Here is a 17,106-nt window from a genome sequence, read left to right as displayed (position 1 = left end):
GCTCGCTCCTCCTGTATATTTTTTTGGGTTTTCCCTTGGCGAGTAGTTTCGAGTCAGAGAGAGAACAGACAAGGGGTGGTGATGAGGAATCCTATGCAGATTGTTTATCCTTGACTGCTCTTCGATTGATGCCCTAATCCTTTACACTTGCACCTCCGGTGTGAGCAATGTGGTGGATAATTATATTAGGTTTGGTGGGTTAGGGAGGGTGTGTGTGGGGCCCGGGGTGACTGTGCATGTGCAATGTGATCTTATCCTGCTGCACAATTGGCATTGAAAAATGTATTCCGCGTTCGTACGACGGATTAGCTTATCTTGTAGCATGCTTTGCTTGGACATTTTAATGCCTGGTAGTTGGGGGCCTGTCTTTCTTTCCAACCAAGGGGTCGGAAAGTTAGGTCAGCTCCAGCCTCCAATGGGACTAGCTGGAAGATTGGAAGAACCATACTACTAGTAGGTTTTTCTCCTTTTCCTTTTAATATAAAAAGGGTTGCCGGCTTCCTTTTCCTTTTCAGTTGTTGTTAGCATGGTTGGCATGAAAGTGGATTCAGCACAGGTATAATCTTGCGCAGAAAGGGTAACCATTTGTCGTTTTAATGCCAAGGAAAGGCAAAACCTTCTCCCCTGTGCAAAACGAATGCTTAGATAAGAGCCTCGCAGCCACAAGGAGAACCGGGGAGAAATATAAAATCCTGTGCTTCATAAATATAATTCTGTGCTACACAAATAAAACAAAATATAAATATAATCCTGAGCTTCAAGAGTGTAGCAATGGATAGACCAGAAACCAAATGCGTGGCTGATATTTGGACATGTGATCCATGTCTTCTAGATGCTAGCGACCGATCCGTTGGGACGAGTACATCAGCAGCATTCGTGATAAAAAGAAAAGGAAACCGACGCTGAAAGTGAAAGGCAACCCACATCGGAGTACCATCTGACGACCATATTTCCCCTCGAAATCAAGCGGCGTCACAGCCTGCTGCTGACGGCGAAAGCACAGGTCGCGCCATCACGTTGTCCTCGTGATCGTGGCCGCCTGCTGGCACCTCTCGTGTAGTCGTGTGCCCGTACGTGTAAACCTAGGCGAGCCAAGACACGAGGATTCTCATCAGCGATAATATGGGCTACATGGGTTGAGAGCTCCTCGACGAACAAAGAAGAGCCCATTTAGCGGACTGTTTGGATGAGTGGGCCGAATAGAAGGCCCATTTCGCGGACTCACGCAGGCCGGGCCGCATATTGCTTTCCTCTCCCCATCGCGAGCCGCCAGAGGAGGCTCTCGTCCACGACTAGGGCAGGCAGAGGGCAACCCCGGCGCCTCCCGATGATTTTTTTTTTCTTCTTCTGATCCTGGAAAGGTTCCATCACTTTCATCAGATTCAGAAGATCCAAGGCGGAACCGGCCTGTGGTAATGCATCAAGTTTCTGGTGTTTGGTCATTAGTTCCTCTCTTGCAGTTACTACCACGTCACCTCTTCTTAAGGCGAAGTTTGGAACATATTTCTCGCTACTTCGAAGTTGGGATCAGCATCTGTTGGTTTCGTCCCTCAGATCGGGTGCTGTTTCTCATGTCGAAATGTCAAATCTGAACTTTGGACTGAAACCGATCTTAATTTCCTTGCACCTCGTTTTGTTGGCGCAGTCTTTAGTCTCAGTTGCTACCTAGCCATCCGGTACATATATTCACTCTGCGAGTTTTTTTTTTTAAGTTGGTTTGGTGCCCTGTCTATCATTTCATGCCATGATCTCTGATCGTGCAATTGTGCTTCAAGTGGCGTCAGCAAGCGCAAGCTAGTTGTTCGTGCGAGTCAGTGAATATCTTTCACTTGCTGAGCTGAAACATCAAATTTGGCTTTTGGTTTCTAGATTTCCATAACTCCTATGCATCAGTGTTTCTAGCTCTCGCCACTACTGGAATTTGACAAACTTGTTTGGCCCTTCATTTCGCATAAAGCATTGTTACATTTAAGGATGTATGGAGTAAATACTACGTTTTCTATTCGCAGCATATGTTTTATGTTTCAGTGGTGCTTGGTCCATTTAGATAGGACTCATTTTATCTCATGGCCTTCTGGGTCATTGTCCGACCATTGCATGCCTTGTAGTAACCTTGTTTCAGAAAAACGGAAGGATGGAATTGAAATTTAATGCACCTAATTACATTATGCGGGAAAAGGAGGCAGCTGTCTGCGACAGAGATAATGGTAGTGGTAAAGATGAATCAATCACAGTAAGAAATGACTATCCTTGAGCGCCCTGTCCCTTATTTTGAAATGGACGAAGGATTCAGTTGGAAAATGGTTCAGGAGGTACGATAACTATCAATCTGTGATATTTGTCGCCCCTACATTTTTCTTCCCATAGGGCTAACTCTTGGCATTCTCTCTTTCAGGTTATGTCAGAAAGGAATGTTTCAATTGCCAAGTCCATAGCAAATGACATAATCATTCGAGACCCTACTGCCAAGGTAGGTTACCTTCATTTACAGAATTCAATTGATGAATCATTCCATTAGTTATGTTATTTGTTTAATCCCGTGATATATAGGGTACTTAAGTCTGTTGAAACAATATTTTTAGTATTGTCATACATGAACCTCTGGATAGGAACATATGGGTTGATTCACATGCGTGAACAATGATAGGCTTTAGATACCCTTATATTCTTTCTCTTCTCTTGTGTTGATACCTTATGTTTGGCTTCATCTCTAGCCTACCCCAACTTGCTTGGTTTACACGGTTTAAAGTTCTTGTCATATATGCACCTCCCTAGGACAGTTTATTTTGTTGTGCTTTGTTATATGGAATAGCCGATGCCTTTCACCTTTTTCAATTGTGATGGACCCATCTAGTGGGTGCGTCATACATTCTTTGAAATGCATGACCAATTGGAGCCCATCCTTAAAAAGGATAGTGTTCAGTGCTTCCTCCAATTCAAGAACTGTGCAGGCAAGGGTATTTCATGGGATCTTACCATCACCTCACAAACCTTGACCTGGATGGTCGCTTACAATGCCCTGCGATGTGCACACGTTGAATTGGAGGGCGAGGTACCAGAGCTCTGTGGGATGCACGCCAATCCCAACTGCATAAACTGCTATGGATACTTCCCGCTCCATGAAGCTGCTGAAAGGTTCTCTGTTGACATGATTGAGCTGCTCTTTTGCCATGGTGCATCAGCCAATGTGCGCACAGTTGGCAATGAAGTCAAGACCTACTCCCGCTCCATGTTGAAATTGAGAATACTTGCCCGCATAAGGGCCTGTTCGGTAGAGTTTCAACTGATTCTGATTCTCTATGGAAACTAATTCTCTCTCTGATAAAAGTGATTCTGTGGCTGAAGGTGATTCTCTAGCATAAACTCTTAAAATCAGGATGGAGAATCACTTTACAGAATTAGGGGAAGCTACTTTTTTCAGCTCCCAGCCTCTTAGCATGCGTTTGGTTTGGAGACCAAGTGGGATGGGTTGGGTCCATCCCTATTTTTTAGGTTGGATGCAACCCACCTAGTGTTTGGTTGAGAGGATTGGGTCCAACCTAATTTTTTGTTTGGTTAGAGGAATTTTTAGAAATTGGTTGGATGCTATTTAACACCGTTAGTACCAGTTATCTATAGGATCCATCTGTCATCCTCTCAAAGTTTTCTCTCTCCATCCTTTTCTTCCTCGTCGAGCTGGATCCGTCCACCCTCCATCAGCCGCGTCCTCCGCCCATCCCGTGCCGGCCGGCTGCCCTGCACAACACCTTCAATTGCATGGTCGCCGAAAAAATTAGTCGTCTATGGCGAGTCTTAGCTCAATCCCTCGAACTCAAAGTTTCCTTGCGTCGAGGTGAATCCATTTGAGCACTCATCTTCACAAATCCATGTCAAGGATAACCGGAATCGAAGTTTTCCCCACCGGGATCCATGGCGTGAGAAGAGCTTGAGCACACCTAGCCTTCTTGTGCGCTCGTCCTGGCCGCCCCGCACTTGACTTGGCTTCCTCGACCCTTTGCTCGATCCGTCCCTCACCTTCTGAGCTTCCTGCACTCCCCGCGCGCGCCGGCCGTCCTGCACGCCCTCCGCTCCCGGCCACCGCACGGGTCCGCGGCGCCCCGTCCTCAGCCACCGCGCAGTCTCTGCCTGCGCCGCCCCTGCCCCAGCCTCCGCACGGGCAGAGGGAGCTCGCTGTGCCCGACCGCACCGCGCCACCCCTGCCCAGGTTGCCGCGTAGGCTCGATGCCGCCCTTGTCCCGACCTCCACGTGGTGGAGGGCGGAGGGACCTCGCCGTGCTTGGCGCGGCGCGGCCGCGCTGCTACTCCTTCAACTCGTCATGCCCGGCCACCCTACGCCGCTCCTCCACGGCTCCGCCCGAGCCGGCTGCCCCGGGCCGACCCGTCCCGTCCCGCGCTGCTCCTCCACTCGAGGCACGCCGCCGTCGCCTACCAAGCCGGAGCTTGTCAGCCTCGTGCATCGCCGCCCAACAAGCCGAGGAAGAACGGAGAAAGACAGCAGAGGGACGGACACGAAGTGGGTCGAGATGATTCCTTCATTTTTCCCGGACCAAACCAATCCGCATCTAAGAGGTATATTCCCTTCTAGGGATGAACCCAACCCACTAGTTCTCAAACCAAACACTCTAAAAACTGGGTCCAACCCAACCCAACCCACTTCAACCCTCCAACCAAACACATGCTTAGTTCATTTTAGAAAATCACTCCATAAAATTAGCAGAGAATCACTTCTCTCTGAAAAACAGTCTGGCAGAACTGCTACTGAATTCAGTAGAGAATTAGCTCTGTGAGCTCTGTCAAACGCATCCTAAGTATCTGGAGGACAATCTTTCTCCCATCCATAATCATCTGGATTACATCTACAAGCTTATCCATCTGCTGTGTCTGCCCGAAATGGTTTGTGTCACTCCCCTTCCTACACAAAGTACTACTTTTACAGTATGACAATAAATAGTAGCTATGGTCTTGCCACAGATCCCAGACAACTGTCAAATGAATTAGTGATACTAAGGACTGAACACCCTTTTCATCTCGACTCGGCAGAAAAAATATAGTTTCCCATCGTTAATCTTTTGCCTCCCTTTCATATGTTACTGCATATTCTTATAGTAAAAGACAAGGAGTCTTCAACAAAATATAAAAAAAATGTTGCTCTTAACTAATTTTATTTTGTTTGCCTTGGAGATTGTCCTTCATATGCTATTTACTTTGATCGGGGGAACTAAAGCGATATATAGAAAGTTATTCAGCACTACTTGCTTGCATACAAATGCTAAATGACACTTTGATTTTTGTTCCTTGCTGTTTTACAGAAGATCTTCTTGGACACAACTAGACTGCTTGCAGAAAAAACAAAAAATCTACTTGAAGATATCTGGAATTATATTGAGGAAGGAAAACTTAAAACTTATCCAGTCCACAGTTCTACCGCTGGCTGCTCAGGAGCAGATCCGTGGGGGCTGTTCCTCCGAGATAAATGGCAGTAGTAAGAAAGATGGATTTGACATTATCAATAAGCGTATACTGAGGCTTTCCCTTGCCTTAAGATGGGAGAAAGGCTCAAATGGAATGACACAGAAGCTTCTGGAGGAAAGGACACTTATTGATTGTGCAGGGCTGCTTGTTGATGTAATTTCCCATGCTGGTGAACCTCTTTCTGCATACATTCAGGCACATTCAGAGGTAGGCAATTTTCGGTATATTGCCGCTGCGGTGCCTCAGATGCTTGTTTCTTAGTATTGTTTTTTTATTTTACTGGAGTTAGCGCTTTTGTTAAGAAAATACATGCCCTAATCTTAGTAGCATGAAGAATGTTGATAATTCCTACAACGACGGAAAAGAATAGTATATGTTATATTTGACAGACTTGTAATAAGAGTTCATTCTTTTCAATGAATCTATACAGAAATGAACTTTGAAAAAACTTAACACTTTTGCAAAATTACTGGTTCGTTTTCATAGAGTCTGGTTGAGTGTCAACTTTCCCTTAAGAACATCTCAAGATTATACTTCCCAAAGTGGCTGGTGTCAAGTTTCATATTAGATAACTATTTTCTAAAATTTAATATGCTCTCTACATTTATGTCCCTAAGTTTTGTTCTTATTGACACGCATAGTTTGTAGTTAATAGAACAAGTATTAAATTGATTGTGATTGTATGTTTGTAATTGTTTTTCCACACTGTTCTATTACCTTCCAACTCATATTGCAAAAAATTCTTCCCATAATCTCTCTGCTACTATTGATTATATGATCGCTACATTGTATATATAATAGGATAGCTATGTCCTGCCTTTTCTGTTTATTTTTGCTCCACCTTATACACCAGTTTGTATATCATGCAGGTGCCCCATATGGAGGTCTTGGAACATGTTTCATCTATCCTCAAAGAGTATGGGCCCTACTGAAGAAGTCATGGACACTATAAACCTGTACTGCTCGTTGTATTGCTTCCCACAATAATTTTCTATACGAATACAGGTTTATTTTGTTGATTGTTGTATTTTATCTTCAACTTTTTCTTGAAGCCGGCCTTATGACTGCAAAATGTCAGAGAGAGAGAGTCATGTAGCAAAGGTGTGTTGGGTGCAAGTGATTCTTTTTCCATGTAACAAAAATGAGCTGTAACCTCTCCTTTTTTTTGATGGAGAACAGGACTTATAGATGCAAACAGGGCAGTTACGGAAATGGCTAGTCTTCATGCTGCAGAGGAAAAGGTAAAGATAATCAAATATTACTGTATTGGAGCATCTCTATCTTCGCTTTCGGATCTTTCTGCAAAGTGTCTTGTTGTGAGATGTAAAGATAATCAAATATTACTGTAAAGATAATCAAATATTACTGTATTGGAGCGTCTCTATCTAATGAAATGTCAATATCATGTTGACTAAGACTGGTGCCAATGGGGGGCGATACCGCCCCCTGTCGCCCCAGCCCAGGCGAGAGTGAGGCGAGAGGCAGGCGAGAGGGAAAGAGAAGGCGGTAGCACTACCGCCGGGCGAGAGCGGGCGCTATCGCCCCGCTCTCGCCCGCGTTGGCAGGCGCGCCGGGGCGGTAGGCGGGCGGTAGCGAGGCGGTGTGTTGGCGCGGCGGGCCCCGGGCGAGAGGATGTGACGTGACGCGTTTTGATTGGTCCACGCGGACTATCCGTTGAACTAGCCGTTATTTGACCATTTGAACTCCAAAAAATTCAAAAAAATTGCAAAAAAAATTCAAATTTCATCTCCAACCCCATATAAATACCCCCACACAGTTTTCACTCCTTCCACATTTGAGCTCATTTCTCCCATCCACACTTCAATTTCACTCTTCTCGACGCCATGTCTTCATCTACCACGGATTCGAGTGAAGGAATGGAGGCTGAAATGATCCATGCGTTCCAAGCGGAGTACGAGGAGGCGATGCTCAATCTTAAAGAGGAGTCAAGCAGAAGGCGACGTCGTCGACGTTACATCAGGCGTGATCGTGAGGGTGCCCATGATCGTGTGGGCACATAGTCATCCTTAGATTTATATAATTTTTTATTTATTATATAATCGGTAACTTTTTTAAGTTGAATAAAATTAGTTTATTGAATTATTTTGCGTACGCGAACAAAGGAGAGTGAAATAATTAAATCTGGAAAAGAAAAACTGACGTGGACGAGAGAGAAGTGAGAGCTGGCACTATAGCCTCTGCATTGGAGGGGTGGGGTGAGAGTGAGGGCGAGAGCTGACGTGGCGGGGCGAGAGTGAGGCCAGCCAATGGACATACAACATCTCTAGCGAGAGGTGGCTGATCACGCTGAAGTATGGATGTTGCTGGCTTTCTGATGTTGTACCTTTCTTGAAATGTGTGACAGGCTGCAAGAAAAGAAATAGGTAGCGGATGGGATCCCACATATACAAGGAGAAGGTTTTTCCCATTTTGGAGATCAGTGTTACGAACCCTGTGTTATGTGAGGGTGTATCCAAGCTGTGCAAGGGAAGATGCTAGGTCTGGCCATTGGTCAGTGGATCTACTCGAGCTCCAAATCATAAGCTTGGTTCGGTGGGAGCAATCTCTGCACCTACAAGCAATCATCAGCCCAAAAGCAGCTTCAGCACTGCTGCTATCGGTGCATCCGGGCTCTTGAAAGTGCTAAAGCTTGCATGAGAGAAGGAGGGCACGAGTTTTGCTTCCTTATGTTACTATATCTAAAAGTGCTAAAGCTTGCTTCCGATCAGATGTATATGCCTCTCCTTTCAATATTATATTTGTCTGTTGGGTGAAGTCTAGTGGCAGGGTAAATACAAGAGAAATATCCCAAAAACAGGTTAACCAAGATAACTTTCTTTGACTGCTTTTGCAAGGTTGTTAAGGTAGTGCACATTTGCTCCTAGAAATGTGAATCTTTCTTTTAAAATGCCCATATTTGAACTGAATTTTCGGATTATCTTGTTTGACATGAAGAATGGTGCCATATAATCCTAGCTGTAACATTTTTATATGTGGTTTTCTATTATACATCTAGTGCAATGGAGATGATGACGCACAATGACTGCACACATTTGAAACTGATGGTCTTTGACTCTTCATCAATTACCTTCGAATGAGTAGTATTTGTTTACATTTTCAGTTGTATTTTGATAAAAAACATAAATTGGAAAAGAGAATTTGTAACCTCACTCAATCATCTTTTTTAAGAGTGAAATGCACCCGCGGTTTTATTTAACTTGCCGTGGCGTATCATTTAGGTCCTCGAACTTAAAATCTTCATATAATGATTCATAACTTGTTAAATTGTGCCATTTAGGTCCACTATAATTTTCACTTGTCAATATGAGAAACTGTAGAGACAATTTGAGAACTGTTGACCTAAATGGCACATTCGATAAGTTAAGGACCTGAATCAACTTTTTAAAATTTATAAATCTAGATGACACCCTATGATAATGTCCATGTATTTCAGTCTTTCTTTAAATTTGCCAATCTTGGATCCAATGATCTGATCTTATAGTTACAGGTTTGCTCTTCCTCTAATCTCACAGGAAACAAATGTTAAAGAAAATTCAAATGCAAAAAGTTAACTTAAACATAGATCAAGTCAAATGTGGAATTGAATTCATCCAAAAATGTGAAATCGAACTGAAACATAATGAAATGGTTAAGGGCAATACAGTAATTCCAGCAAAATAGATCTCAACACGAGCTAAATTCCTTCAGCGCAGACAGCAGACCGAAGCCTCGTCAGTTTGGATCCGCGCGCGGCTGCCGAGCACCCCGTCGCCGCCACTGGTCGCCGGCGGCGATGGCCGCCGACGACTTGCGCGAGCTCCTCCTCTCCACCACCGCCGATGCCTCGGACCCGTCCACCCCGCTCTCCGCGCCCGACCTGCGCCTCCTTATCGACCGCCTCCGCCTCCGCTCCGACCGCCTGCACGCCTCCGCCCTCTCCTTCGCTGCCTCCCACCGCGGGGCCCTTGCCTCCTCGCTAGCCTGCGCGGCCTCCGCGGCCGACTCTTCCGCCTCCCTTGAGTCCTCCCTGGACTCCGCGCTCGCGCCGCTCGCCTCCTCGCCCGATCTCTCCGACCTCAGGGCCCTTGCCGAACGCCTCCTCGCCGCCCGCCGCGAGCTCGCCGAGCGCCAGGAGCACCTTGCCGCTGCCTCCACAATTGCTTCGCTCGCCGCCCGCCTCCGAGAGGCCCGTGCGGCAGCGAACCCCCTTGACACCGCTGCTGCTGCCGCTGAGCTCAAGCCCCTACTGATTGATGCCGAGCGATCTGGATCCGGTGAAGACGGTCCTGTCGTGTTTGGGCTTCTCAGAAGCGACTGGGAGCAGCTTGTCGACGAGGTGAGGGGATTCTGCTTCGGAGTGATTCAGCTTATGTTAGGTTTGCAGTTGTGCTAATTGTTGTTTCCGAATTGTTATTATGGTGATGACGCAGCTGCAAGTGGGACTTGCGAAGAATGTGGAGGAGTGCATGGAGTTTGCACCTGAGGGAGGAAAAGTGGTGGTAAGGGCTACTCCAAGATGCTGTCCCAGTCGAAAGCAAGGCGTCGAGCTTCCTGTGGCGCTGCAGGCATTGGAGGTAAGTTTTACTGAGAAAATTCGGTTGGTGCTTCTGCATCACAGTTTGAGAGCTCCAATAAATTTGGCCATAACCCTAAACTTGTAAACAATTAATGGAATTGGTAATGGAATTTAGTTGGGAGCTTTGATGGGCTCATGGACATCGAGCGGAGCATAAATTGCACATTAGCTTAAGCTACATTGCTGTAGAAATGATGAATACAATTTTTTTAAAGATAGCTATTGTCCAAGGATTATAGGCTGTTGTGCTGGAAATTTCGAACACTGATCTAATCCTTTGGCAGCTAAATTCATGACAGCTTTGGAAAAAAAAAACACATCTGCTGCCGTAGAACCTCCACCAGCCCCTTGTGTTCATATGATAATCTTCTTTTGATATGTTGCGGTCTAGATTGGAATTGAAGCTAAGGACCTCCGATCAACATTACTTGTTGTTTTAGCCTTGGGCACAAGAACCAAGGAGTTAAAAAATATGACCAATGAAGTGTGCATTATTATGCCAAAAAGCACGCACTCACTCTCTCCATACTAGGTAATGATTTGAGGGGTAAGATTGGAAATAATGGGTCAAAGTTACCTTGAACTTGTAGAACAATTATTTAGAGGTAGTAGAAGAGGTTAAAACAACAATTGTTGTGAATGGGAGGGAGTATACGGTAGGATGTTGTGCACCCTAGGGCTACCCCCTGTGGAGAAGGCGGTGGTGTGGTTAAGGCTGGGTAGACCTGTGTTGCTCAGAGCAAGAAGAAGGTTCTAATCCATGTTTGCCATGTATTGATAATTTCCTCTCCTGTAAACAGAAAGGAGTTTCCTGACAACATACAAGTAGCTGATAGAAGGATATATCTTAAAGGCAACTAAATCCTAACTTATATTTCCATATCTCTAACTTAGCTCACTTAGGGGATAAGACAACAGACACCATCCTTCTAGGCTTTGTCTGATGGGGCAGGTACTGCCATGGGTACCTTGCATAGTGTTGAGTCCACACGGTAACTTTGAGCTTCTCCAAATGTATCATTTTGTCATTTCTTTGTTATGCAGATCATTGATGCCCTAGACTATGGGATGGCAAAGATTGCAGACTTGATGATGAAACATATTCTGGTCCCAGCAATCAGTAACATACACGTTGCAGTTTCTGTAGAAGTGCTTCAAGAAGGTGGCCCAGAACACTCTGTATCAGTCTTGAGCATAGTCCCTTCAGAGGAGCTAAAAGTAAGCATTTCATATTATTTCCTGATTTATAAAGAAAAATGTTTGTAGATTCAAGGGCTATCTTGACTTAGTTCATTGTCAGCTGTGTGCCTTTGCCATAGTTTTTCAAGACGTTACTATATACTCCCTTTGTTTTTAAATATATGACGCTTAGGACAAGCTATGTTTTTTCAAAAATGAACTAATTAGCTTGTCCTAAACTTTATATATTTAAAAATGGAGGGGTTATGTGCTGAATGTGTATCTTCATTTTAAGAAGAAAAATCAACAATTAAAAATATTTTGATTTTTAGCAATATTGGAGAGAATTAGATATTTGTACATCTGGAACCACAAACCACAATTAGTATGCTGACTATGTAAACTTATTTCTTGTTTGCTTTATGTAACTGGCTATTATTGTTGAAGGACAACAAAGATGGTTCGAGTCTGTACTCAAGAATAATTGATATCATCAAGTTCGCGTGCAAGTTCATTTGCATGGAAAATAGCAAGTGGGTTCAGTCTTTTGCAAAGTTAACCTGGCCAAGAATTTCTGACATGGTTATCACACACTTTCTCTCCAAGGTACGGTTCTTCCTGATTTCCTTTGCTTCTTCTCATAGCAGCCTTTTTAGCAGCATGCTTGGATCTTGGCAACTACAGTACTGTCATTGCGAATTTTGATTAGCTTCGCTTTCTATAATGTGATACAAAGCTATTATATCTTCCATAATCTTCATCAAACATCTACTTCTAGCTTCTGCTAGAACATATGGGTTTTTCCAGCAAGTATAATTTCTTTGTTTAGTGCTGATTGAACTGGCTATCTTTCTTTTGCTGTGTATAAACTAGTTCTTTAATTGGTTCGGTTACAATGAATTGATTTGCAGCCATAGGCCTGTGTATATAGTTCAATAACTCTAGTGAACTAAGTTATGTTATGTTAACCCTCTAATTTGCTCATTATAATATCATACTTTCCACCAATTGAACACTTGACTGAGTCCTATAGTAGGAAGAATCATTTTTGTTAGAAAAAGGAACAGAGTGACCTAAACTAAAAGTTACTATCCTTACAAACTACAATCAACTGTTTGGATTTTATGAGCTTCCCATTTTCAGTTCTGTTCTTTGTAGACATTTGCATGGTAATCCAGTAATTGCTATCCCAGAGAGATGAAGAGGGAGATAGACACTATATAATGATCTTAGTTTTGTTGCATATATTCTCATTAATTGCATGTCGTTCGGTTCAAAAAATGTATATATATAGAATAACTAGAACATATGTTATCCCTCTAATTTGCGAATTGTATTATCAGACTTACCAACAATTGAATTTTTTTACTCAAATATATCTTTGTAGTTCCATAATGGGAAGAATCAAAATTGTTGAAAAAGGAACAGAGTGATCTGAGCTAACTTACTAACTATCCTTATTGACTACAAGAAACTTAAGGTAGTTGCTCTTTCAGATGGTTTTGCACTGATCCTTCACTTATGTCTTTTCAGGCTGTACCAAATGAGGCATCCAAGCTAATTGAGTTCCAAGATGTTGTGCGGAGTACAGCTGAATTTGAGAACAAACTTAGGAGCATGATGTTTCTTTCGCCTGATAGAAAGGATGGCAAGTTGACCCAATTTGTTGATGATGTTGAAGTTCATTTTGCGGTACGGAAGAGAAGTGAGATCTTGGTGAAAGCAAGGAACATTCTTGTACAATATGATTATGATAACCCTCTGGTGAGTTGCTTTGGTTTAACCCAAGGGTTTCCATGGGCAAGATACTGAGCAGGATAACATGGCCATTTTTTGCATACGCGCTAAAGAGGCTTGTTATTGCAGGAATCTGGTGATCGAGGTGATTCTGCTGTTGATCTACTTTTCCTGCCAGAGAAGTGTTTTACGTCTAAATCAGTACTTCTATTATTGAAATTGGTTCATGGAGCCCTCAAGGTATGCCTACCGACACATTCTTTATTTTTTTGTTTTTTGTGTTCTACACATCTATCATCACCGACCAGAATAACTACTGCTCTGTTCATCATGGCATGTATTCTTATGATTAGTTTCATATATCAGCCAATGTGTAATGCGTTCACCATTCCATGCAAATTCACTCTTCCAGCTTTCAGTGTTCATGAGATGTAAGTTCTTATTGGATGATGATTTGATGTACATTAATATTTCTTGTTGAATAACCAGAGCAGGATGCATCGATGTCATCCGCAAGAGTTGCTAAGGAATTTTGCTTTGCTGCTAGGGATGTCTTACTCCTGTATAAGGCTATTGTGCCAGTTCAGGTTCGTGCATGAACAAACTTTGAATGATAGTTTTAGTTTTCCACATTATGCCATGCCATTTGTACCTAAAGCAAATTGCAGAATATTCTAGTTTCAGTTCTATTTTTCAGGCACTATTGTTATTTCATAGTAATTGACCTTTGTCAATTATTTTTTTCCCTGAAGCTAGAGAAGCATCTTGATAGCATAAGTCAAGTGGCTGCTATTGTTCACAATGACTTCTACCATTTATCCCAAGAAATTCTTGGCCTTGCATTTCAGGTGTGCATATCCAACCTTGCTGTGTGTTGTTATGCTTCATCTTGGGATGTGGTTGATTTATGTTTATGTTTAGAATTATAAAGAAGGGGACGGGGGGATAGTCTGGTCGCACCCGAACAATAATATTCCAGAGGAATCGTTCATAAAAAATTCCATTATGGGAATCGGGAATAAAAGATTTCCATGGATGGGATTGTTTTTTTAATAATTCTTGCTAAAAAATGCAGATCTGTAAGGAATTATGTATTCTCCATCTCATGTATAAAGTTGTGTTGTACTGTTATCCTATACTCTCTTGTTATTGATATCAGTATCCTTTTTGGGTTTAGTACTAGAGATAGCCTTAGGATTGTACTGGGTGGCACTTAGCCATGCATCGCCTATGGCCTCAACAGTCAACACCATTACAACAGCTCCATTTGCTACATCTCTGGCGTGCTGCCATCCCTTGTTCCTTCCCCTTCCTGTGATACCACCTCCCTTCGTGCAACCAGCGCGAAGGAAACCTCTGTACTGCCATGTTGTCTGGGCTCCTCATGTACTGCCTCCAGCGGCAACCATCATTCTGGTGCACTTGCAAGCAGCGGAGCCCTTGCCGCCACCCACCGCTTGTCAGGGGACTTGTGGACCCCAAGACAAGCTTAATCCATCCAAGTTGCTGCTGTTTGTTGTGTCCACTAACACTGGCTATGGGTGATAGGACAACATTTGTTGTGTGGTAAGATAGTGTTTACTTTTTCCCAAAAACTAGTATATGCATGGAAAACCAAAGATCCATGTATTTACATCCTGGATTGATCTTCTTGTTTAGTTCAGGCAAAATAAAAAAGAACCAGCCTCATGCTGCTGTAAATCTTATTTTTCCTCTTTGGGCAACCAAATTGAATAGCACTTCTTAAGAGATATTTTTCGTTAGACATATTGTGTTTTCAAAAGGAAATGCATTCGACTAACCTTTCTGGATGCTTTTGTCCAGTACCGTGCAGATTTTCCTATTGATCTACAGAAACAGGTTGTTTTTGTGGATTTAGCGCCAATCTTCTCCCAGATGGCAGATGTTGTATTGAGAAGACAAATACAACTCGCTATTGATACCATAAGCGAGGTCATTAGATCTTTCTAAATATTTTTCCACAAATAATTACTTCTAACTTTGAACTCTTATTTATACTTTCTAGTTCGTTGCATTGCTTTTCAGGCTATAGATGGTGCTGATGGCTTTCAGAACACACACCAACCTCAACATTATGAGTCAGCAAAATTTAGTATTGAGCAGGTCTGTTTCATTGTTAAAGAATTGTTAACGACAAAGAATATGAGCTGTTTGAACCCTAAAAAATGGGTGGGGGCAAGATTTCCATACATATTTGCTTTTCGCTTGTTCATTGAGCCTGTAGTCCCAATTGAATGTCACTTACACAACGGAGAAACAAAACAACCATGGTTTCTAAGTTCAAATTCACGTTTTTAGCGATGAAAGTAACAAGACAATTGTTTATTATAATTATGAAATCGGTAAAATCAATCGCTACTCAAAATGAGTGGTGTTTTTCTTTTGCTTCTTTTACTTGAATTTGGAACTACTATAAATATCATATTGTGAAGTAAAGCTTTTGGCCTTTTTGCTATCTTTTGACCAATCTTCGGTGTGTGCGTTGGTGGGTTGGGGGGGGGGATTGAATTTTACCAGAATTCTTGCTAGTCCTTCAAAGAACATTTTTACTTGAATCGTTCCTGGATCTCCAATGAAATTAAAATTGTCTTGTTCATGCTGTGCCAAATCCTCAGCAGCAACCAGTTTCGGTTGTCAAAAGTTTGTCTCATTTTTCCATCTAACTGCTCATTGGGATTATTGATTCAACATCATTGTTTCACTCTAATGATCTATGGGTTCAATTCAGGTCGTGTTCATTTTGGAAAAGATACGCATCATGTGGGAATCGATACTGCCAAAATCAACTTACAGGAAAAGTATGTGTCATGTCCTTGGGTCTGTCTTCTCCAGAATTACAAGAGATATGCTTCTGATAGATGACATGGCAGCAGAAGAGACATTGCAGGTGATACATGTTCTGCCATAATGGTTTATGTGATGAAATCTTGATCGTCACTAATATATTGTATGCTTACAGCTGCAAGGCCTTATCCATTTGGCTCTCGAAAATCTCTCTTCCCTATTTCTTTCTCTGGTTGAGAACGATGATGGCAGCTCAAAGTTCTTAGACCATGACACTTGGATTCAATTGGATGTAACCGTCCCATCTTTGAAAAAGTTTCGTAAGCTAGCAGGTACATTTTGTTGGTTCTAATTATGGATTGTTTTTAAATCTTTGACTGGGCTACATATTTTTATTTTTTTGTATCCACTCAAATAACACTGAAAATAATTGTATTGTTCAGAGTTGCTTGATATGTCATTGAAGTCCATCACAGCTGCTTGGGAAAGTGGAGACCTGGTTAGCTGTGGTTTCACATCATCTGAGGTGAGCAAACCCAGTCCCTCTCTTCTTCTATTTTTTTTTTCAAGGAACCCTCTCTTCTTTGTAACTTCGCATAGGGTTTGGTATACAATATCAGAGGCTTAGCACTTTCTATTTGGGCATTGACTTATCTCATAGGCCCTTAGATTATCCATAGCTATAGTCTACGTGTTCTGTAAGTCATTCGGCAGGATTTATGTCCTCATGCAGCCATGTGCATCTCAATGTGATTTGGAAAGTACAGTATCCTGCATCCCTAATTCAAACTGGTGCTTGACAACATTCTGAACTTGTACATGTTGACCAAGTATCCAAAATTCCAAGCCTCTTTTCCGATTTGAACCAATCTGTTTGTTAATTGTGCGCAGGTGCAAAATTTCATCAAAGCAATATTTGCTGACTCGCCTCTTAGGAAGGAGTGCCTGGGATGGATCGTTAGGACGCCAGCTTAGGATGCAGAAACAACACATTTATTTTTTACGGACTAACTATTATTTTTCCTCTTCTTCTTTTGTATTGTACACCATATAGTTACTATTATTTGGTATGTGAGTTGAGTTTGCACTGAAGGAGGCTTTGTCATCTCTGATCGCCCAGTTCAATACTCACGTGACTGCCTGGACTGACCATATAAACAAATGCGCATGTTATTCACGTTTTCCTGATCAAAATTTGAGTCACACCATTGCGTGTATTTTAGGAAACATTTCCTTCCGTGCTGTGGCCTGGAAGCAAAATTTTGCGATCCTTGCCACGAATTTGGTTCGCTACTACTACTACACTCCCACGGCCTCACGCTGTTCTTTGTTGGGCC

At 42.7% G+C, this 17,106-nt stretch overlaps 1 protein-coding gene and 1 pseudogene across 1 annotated transcript; both read left to right on the top strand.

Annotated features, from left to right (window-relative positions):
* The first annotated feature begins 2,398 nt into the window (after window positions 1-2,398).
* On the top strand, window positions 2,399-8,504 carry LOC112882022 (annotated as a pseudogene).
* A 675-nt stretch (window positions 8,505-9,179) lies between these two features.
* Window positions 9,180-16,963, top strand: LOC112882512 (centromere/kinetochore protein zw10 homolog). The gene is made up of 14 exons (XM_025947586.1): window positions 9,180-9,808; window positions 9,903-10,046; window positions 11,093-11,266; window positions 11,675-11,833; window positions 12,761-12,991; window positions 13,094-13,204; window positions 13,459-13,551; window positions 13,717-13,812; window positions 14,789-14,917; window positions 15,011-15,088; window positions 15,714-15,872; window positions 15,945-16,101; window positions 16,213-16,295; window positions 16,661-16,963. Exons 1-14 carry the CDS (start codon window positions 9,266-9,268, stop codon window positions 16,742-16,744), a joined length of 2,241 nt encoding a protein of 746 aa, XP_025803371.1. The 5' UTR covers window positions 9,180-9,265; the 3' UTR covers window positions 16,745-16,963.
* The last annotated feature ends 143 nt before the right edge of the window (window positions 16,964-17,106 follow it).

Source organism: Panicum hallii, chromosome 2 (assembly GCF_002211085.1).
Source record: "Panicum hallii strain FIL2 chromosome 2, PHallii_v3.1, whole genome shotgun sequence".
Classification (NCBI taxonomy): Eukaryota; Viridiplantae; Streptophyta; class Magnoliopsida; order Poales; family Poaceae; genus Panicum; species Panicum hallii.
Note: the sequence above shows the minus strand (reverse complement) of the source record. Positions and strands in the feature narration are given on the sequence as shown.